General features: G+C 42.4%; 1 protein-coding gene across 1 annotated transcript in view; it reads left to right on the forward strand.

Moving 5' to 3' along the window:
* Positions 1–7,500, forward strand: part of LOC311357886 (voltage-dependent calcium channel subunit alpha-2/delta-1) — a gene marked incomplete at its 5' end in the record, with an annotated part of 54,867 nt that overhangs the window by 409 nt on the left and 46,958 nt on the right. Inside the window, 2 exons of the mRNA XM_084477903.1 lie at positions 5,849–5,930; positions 6,107–6,223. Coding sequence (XP_084334029.1) covers positions 5,849–5,930; positions 6,107–6,223 — 199 coding nt within the window. The remainder of the gene's footprint in view (positions 1–5,848; positions 5,931–6,106; positions 6,224–7,500) is intronic.

Genomic DNA, 7,500 nt, shown 5'->3' on the forward strand with positions numbered 1-7,500 from the left:
TAGGTGGTCGTGGGTTGAGTGGCCACTCAAATGCCCTGCCAGCTGTTTTATGAACTTGTTGAAGAAGGAGTCAGAGATGCTGGGCATTGCTTTGAGCTGTGTGATTGGGACCCACTAAAACTACTCATATGCAAAAGGTTGACTGTTATCAATAAATTATTTTCTGTAATTCAGTCTATTTATCTAATATGTATCTCTCTCTGTCTCTCTCTCTCTCTCTCTCTCTCTCTCTCTCTCTCTCTCTCTCTCTCTCTCTCTCTCTCTCTCTACCTTTCTCTCTCTAAAGAGAGAGTGAGAGAGAGAGAGAGAGAGACAAAGAGAGAGAGAGAGAGAGAGACACACAGAGAGAGAGAGTTTATATATATATAGAAAGAGAGTATATATCGAGGTATCTATCGGATACCCGGATAAATGGTTATCTGTATCGGTGTATGTATTGTGGTATCTTTCTGGGTATCTCTGTTTTTATTGGGGTATTAATCAGGGTATTTATATATATTATGGTATCTATCCGGGTATCTGGGTGTCTATTTAGGTATCGGAATATCTGTCTGGGTATCCATCTGGATATCTATCTGGAAATATGTTGGTATCGATAGATTTCTGTCTGGGTATCTATTAAGGTATCCATCTCGGTATCTGTGGATCTATCGTGATATATGTCAGGGTATATATCTATATCAATACAAGGGTGTTGGAAACTTGTATAAAACAAAAAATAAAGAAGCACACACACAACTGAAACAAATTATCACCACAAACCTCAATTTCCTCCGCCTTACTTGGACCAAAAAAACACCATCATTGATGCATTCATGGATGCATGCTTGAATTCATCACAAAAGTAAATACAAACACGCACAAAGAAAAGTTTATTTTCCGTTGATGCGTTAGATCAAAACCTGATTGGATCTGCAGATAAATAGTGAGTGCCATACGGGGTGTGTTGTATGATGGCTACGGTGTTCACCTCACGGAGACACACAGCTGAACCTGCTGCAGAGCCAAGGAGGGCTGGGTTGTCTGGTTACTGTTCTGAATATATAGACTGTATAATGATGTATTCTCTCTCTCTCTCTCTCTCTCTCTCTCTCTCTCTCTCTATGTCTCTCTCTCTCTGTCTCCTGCTCTGTCTGTCTGTCCGTCCGTCTCTCTCACCCTCTCTCTCTCTCTCTCTCTCTCTCTCTCTCTCTCTCTCTCTCTCTCTCTCTCTCTCACACTCTCTCTCTCTCTCTCTCAGTCTGTCAGTCTCTTTCTCCCACCTCTCTCCCTCTATGTGTCTGTCTGTCTGTCTGTCTGTCTGTCTGTCTGTCTGTCTATCTATCTATCTATCTATCTATCTATATATGTAGCTACCAAGCTATTATATATGTATTTCTATTCAAAATAGCTTTACTCTCATATAATAATCATGCACTTTACAGAAGCAGTTTAATGATTAACTTAAAGAAAAAATATATCAGTTCCTAAATTCTAAAAAGTTCAACATAAAATGCAATCTGTCAAACTGTCAATATATCAATCAATATATAAATCTATCAATCTATCCATCTATCTATCTGTATCTGTCTATGTATCCTCTTCTATGTTCTTTGCTCCTGGAACAAACAATGTAGGACAGTAATATAACTGACCTATTTGCCATTTGAATGTTTCTGTGTGTGTGTGTGTGTGTGTGTGCGTGTGCGTGTGCGTGTGTGTGTGCGTGTGTGTGTGTGTGTGTGTGTGTGCGTGTGTGCAATCCTTAATTAATTCAGTAGCAAACCAGAGGCTAGAGTAATTACAGCTGCACAGCCTGCACACAGATTCATGGCTGTAGCTCAGATCAAACACCATAACTTCATCACTGTTAGTGACTGTGATTCAGCCCTCATCAATCATCCGACATCCGACATCCTCCGACCAGCCTAATCAGGGCCTGTTGGCATGACAGTAGTGAGAGAACGTTTGGTTTTAAGGGGTATGCTGTAGGTTTGCTTGGCTGACCTCACATGGTTAACTGTACCGTGCTGACAACAGAAATCACTTAATGTCATGGCATTTAGGAAGTTCACAGATTCAATGAGGTGGAGGGGGGGTTTCAAGATATGGACGAGAATATGTGATTTTAGGTCTAGGGGAAAAAAAGATGTAAAATGTCTTCAATGTCTTGCGTCATCTTGAGGAATTTACAATTGAGTCTTCTGAACACACACACACACATCATACACAACCACACAAACAAACACAGACATACACACACAAACACAGACAGACACAAGTACATACACACTCACGGATACACACAAACACAGACACACACACACAAACCTACACACAGACACAAACACACACACACACACACACACATACACAAAAATATAAACACACAAGCACGCAGACACAAACACACACATACACAAAAATATAAACACACAAACATGCAGACAAAAACACACACATACACACACACACACACATACAAACCTACACACACACACACACAGCACACGCATATATTCCCATATGTGCACACACACATACACAAACAACAAACACACACACATACACATTGAACAAAAATCCTGCTTAGGTATCCAATCCAAGTCCAATGAAACTCCCTTCGCAGTCCGCTACAATGTGTCTTGGAACCAGGATGGGGTAAGGGGAGATGGAGTGAGGTGGTATACGGCAGATACAAGAGAATAATAGATTTGAGGGATGGAAGAAACAATTAGTCAGTTGAAATAGAGGAGAGTCCAACAGGGAAAGGTAGGAGGTACGATGTGAAGAAAACAGATTTACCATGTTAGCTGAACAGTCGGGGTCTGTATCTTGGCAGTATCATTCTTATCCACACTTGCAACCTAGCACGACTTTTACTTAGTTTTTTGAGTTTCTCTAACCCCATGTGAATGGTGTATGGTGTATAAACAACCAGTGAAACAGTGAAAGCTATCGTACCATTTGTAGTTTCAAATTTAAATAAAATTACAGTGCAGGTGCAAAAGTAGGGGTAAACACAGGGGTATCGCATGATTCTATCAATTATGGGCACTGGCATGCCAACTGACCCATAATTAATGAGCTAAACCTTTTCTGTCCCTTCTAATACACCTGTAGCTTCAATCATATTTCTATACAACTCGGCTTTTAGTGAGTTGCTCTTGTATGAGCATTCACCTGAAAGTTTATTTCAGGTGCGGTAACGCCATAATGTCAAACCAGGAAGACTAGCAGTCTTTGGCATTTCCCAATCAGATAATTCCCAAATATTAGCTTTACTTTTTAATACTCAGTTCTTCAACCTTGCTCTGCCTTGACCTTCCCTAAACTATTCAGCTATTTGATTGAAACCCAACGGTGGTTTTTAAATTGTTATTCTTCAAGGTGTCCTCGATTCTACTCTTTAAAGATGCGTTTTTGCTTTGAATTGTTCCCTGTCTGACAAACAATCCCTGATGCACACCTCTGTTGCTCCCTTCTCTGGCTGCTCTCTTCCATCACTCTGTTCAGAGTCTCCCTTCTCTCTGGGATGCATTCAAAGACAGTGTCGATTTATTTCATTCACTAGCTCAAGGTATTACAATGACAATACTGGGGATTTATGTCTTTATAGGGGTTGTACATCACAATGCATCATGGAATCTTTTGATGGTGATACGCTGCCATTTTGTGAGGATTCAAGAGAGTTGCAGTGATGTAAAATCTAAATTAAACGTAAATGTATTATTCATTTTTCAAGATGAATTACTAAACAATGACCAAAACCACCACTACTATCAAAAACTTACTTCCATGACTGCCATGGCTGTGAAACGAATGGGTAACTTTCTATTGGTACCGATCATCTGTAGCTGACCAGCAATCAGGAAAAACATGATACAAGTATGCTAGCACCAGAGTCTAGCTGTCTCTCTTACTCTCTGATTAGCTTCTGGTCTATTTATTTGAGAGTGGTACAGATATTTTTGTTTTCTGTTGCTCCTTATGGACCTGTGTAATGGGTACTGCCATTTTGTTTTTGTTCATTTGTATTGTTGAATTGTATTTTTTTTCAAGCATAGACTTAAGGTTTTGGTTAAGAGACAGAGGGTCTATTGGTTATTATTTGGCATTAGCTACCCTGAAGTCTTCCCTTCCTTTATTTCGTTCCTGTATTTTATACAGTACGTAACATAAGTATGTTATTTTGAACGTGTCATTTCAATCCTTTTTGCTGTTTTCTCTGTCTACGTCTGAGACCCTTTAAGGGTCGTAACAGTGTGTTTTTGAGATAATGCATGTCAATCGCTCTGATTAAAAATGTCATCAAAATAGAAGACCCACACTTTGCACCTGGCTAAAAGTTAACTTAAATAAAATGCTACTTCGGGGCAGAGTCTATGTATGCAATGTATCCTTTAATTATTATTTGGCATCTATTTGGCATTTGTTTTGCATTTAAGAACATGAAATATAGCCAAAATCAATAAAATGGCAGTATTGGCCCCAAAAGACCCATATCAAAAGTTCCCAAATGTCGATAGATCTGTATCTGCATCTCTGTATCTGTATCCCAACACCTTGCTAATCTCATGCAATATGTGTGTGTGGGTGTGTGTGTGTGTGTGTGTGCGTCATGGTAGTACCCTATAGGCTCACGGCTCTGCCAGGGGGTGGTGAGAATGCATGCCAATAGATGTATCTGTATACAGTCCCACCCCTTGGCTTATCCAATGCATTACTAGTGTGTGTGTGTGTGTGTCTGTGAGTGCGCACATGCATGTGTTACCTTTGCAGTTTTCGATTTTGTGACAATTTATGCATCGGCACGCCCTTTGCCTTTATTCTTCTTATGCCTCTCGTAGCTAACCTGGATATATGTGGAACCAAATAGCAATAAATCACAATAGCACCTATAGTGCATTCAGAATCAGTCTTTGTAGTTATCTCCCGTGTCCATATCAGCATGGGTTTCCGATTGAAAAAAAAGCTGCATCGCGAATGCTCTGCTATCCCCTATTTCCCCATCCTCATTAATTCAACCTCAATGGGCAGCTTTATAGTATGATTTATGCAAAAAGGACTTTGAAACGTTTCCCGACTCGATTGACAATTTAAGGTCGCCGTTGCCTAGATTCTGTTGTCCTTTTGAGTGTGCTAAAACTGTAACAAATTGAAATCCGATCCATGAATTCTGACACCAATCCAAACCGAATTGCAGGCTGTCACCTGCAATAATCAAATAACTGGCATTGTGGACACAGCCACAGCGTGTTGGGATGTAATGACATGTGTCAGGATGTCTTGAAAAGCTGATTGCAGAGAGAGAGAGGCTGATCACAGAAGAACAGTCTAATCCACTTAGATGAAGGTTAGCGGGGCCCAGAGGCCTAGCGTCTAATGACAAAACTGCTGTCTCTGGAGCTGTTTGATATGGAGAGGATCACATGGTCCCAGTGTCTCTCTTCCAACCTCCATCTACACACGGTCTGTCGGCTCACATCGCTGTCATCGCATCACATGTTGACTTGTCACCACTAGATGTGTTTATGTTTGAGCTATACTGTGGTGTGATGGGGGGGGGGGGGGTCCTCATTGAACCAGGTGACACCATTGTCCTTGGGTGGCATCGCATGGCGTTTGTTCTCAGTGACACACAGGATTGGCTGTTAGATGTCAAGATTAACCAATGGAAGTCATTCATTTTGACTTTGGTGTTTTTATTGTCTCTCCTCCTCGCTGTGATTGTGCGTTACACGGGTGAACCGACATGCACTATGTCAGAGAGGAAGATTGGCTCGATCAATGGTGTTTCTTTGTGCTCTCTCGCTCTGAGGGTTGATGTTTTATTTCTAATCATTGGGTAATTTGTTTTATCCGACAGGATTAAAGATTGGGTGGATCAGATGCAGAGAGAGCTGGTCACCCTGGCTGACACAGCAAGCGCTGGCAAGAGCCTCACACAGGTACCATCCCATTTTCTGTCCTCTCTGTCTATAGTTCTTTCTTTCTTTCCTTTTTTCTTTTTTCTTTGTTTCTTTGTGCTTTTTTCTTCAACGGGCGGTCCTGGGAATGCTTCGCTGTTCGAAAAGTCATGAATCAGTGTTTTGTCTACCCCCATGTATTATGCCCATGTCTGCAGATCTTTTTGGCAAACCAAAACCTGTACACCGTGGAGCAGAACGATGCTGAGGAGCTGGTGGCTAGAGCTGCCAGGAACATCGAACAGCTGCTGGGGAAGAGGTCCGCAGCCCTGGAGGTAAGAACCCCATCCCCTCTACGTCTATTTTTAATAACACTATGGTACCGAGGGTCTGCTCTACACACGGTATGGGGTCTTGTGGTCACATGGTCACGTCAAGGTGTTTCTCAGAACAACGTTGATGTTGACCCAATGGCAACAAACCTATGACCTTTCTGTTACGTTTTTTTAGCGACCCTGTGACGTCCACCAGTGTGAGTGTAAAAAATAAGTAAAACTGCTACAACAAGCAGTTTTACAGAGATTATAAAAGGAAAACCCCAGGTTTTCACTCCCTAAAGTAACCCGTTTAGGCATAGGATAAGGTTGTTTTGTACAACAGCTAAGCATAAAGATATGTTTCGGTAGCATGGTGATTTGAAACCCGGCATACATGCTCTAATAAATAGGATTTTCTTTTTTTGCTAAATCTTCAAAGTCCACCACTAATGATGACACAAAGATCAGAACACGGGACACACAGCCCTCATACTGCAATGTTGGATGTAGTAATGAGGGCCTTGACCCTGGGGAAGAGAGAACCCCCCCCGCACCAGCCCACTACCCCCCCCCCCCCCCCCCCCCCCGGCACTCCCTTGCATCTTTTTCTTTCTTCAGCTCGCTTTGTTTCTTTACCTTTTCATTCAATTGAGCCGAAATGGGTCACAGCCACTTAGATGTTTTAGCAGTGTTGTGAAGAGCTGCTGCGCATCCAGAGTTCATAGCGACCCTGATGCTGCCTTTATAGTCTATTATCACCATCCGCCTATTAGGCAGTTCATTTGTGGATATCTGTGCTCATCCTCCAATAGCAGCCTGTGCGCCCATGCATTTCCCGGTGTTCAAAAATACAATTCTAGGTAATGCACAAAATGATCAGAATGTAAAGGTGTGAAACCCTCTCCCTCGTTTTAACATGCGTGTGTGTGTGTGTGTGTGTGTGTGTGTGTGCGTGTGTGTGGGTGGGTGCGCGTGGCGCGGGAGCACGGGGTGAACTAAGTAGATCAACCGGTTTCATGGGAGGGACACTTCATCTGAACCACGGGCATCGATCACGCATCAATCCCCGACCGTCTGGTTGCGTCTCTCCCCTCTGGTACGGGTCGGAGGGAAGAACCTCGGGCCACACGCTGAAATTGGATTCTTGTAGACGTCTTGGATGGATGGAGAGGAAGACAAACAAATGACGTGAAGGAGAGAGAAAGCGCGCAGAGAGGATGAACGCTCGGGCGATAGATCATAGGGATATTGGCGAGGTGGCACGAGACGGATGAAAACTGGAAAATCTTGAGGAA

Source organism: Micromesistius poutassou, assembly GCF_964030765.1.
Source record: "Micromesistius poutassou genome assembly, chromosome: 13".
NCBI lineage: Eukaryota > Metazoa > Chordata > Actinopteri > Gadiformes > Gadidae > Micromesistius > Micromesistius poutassou.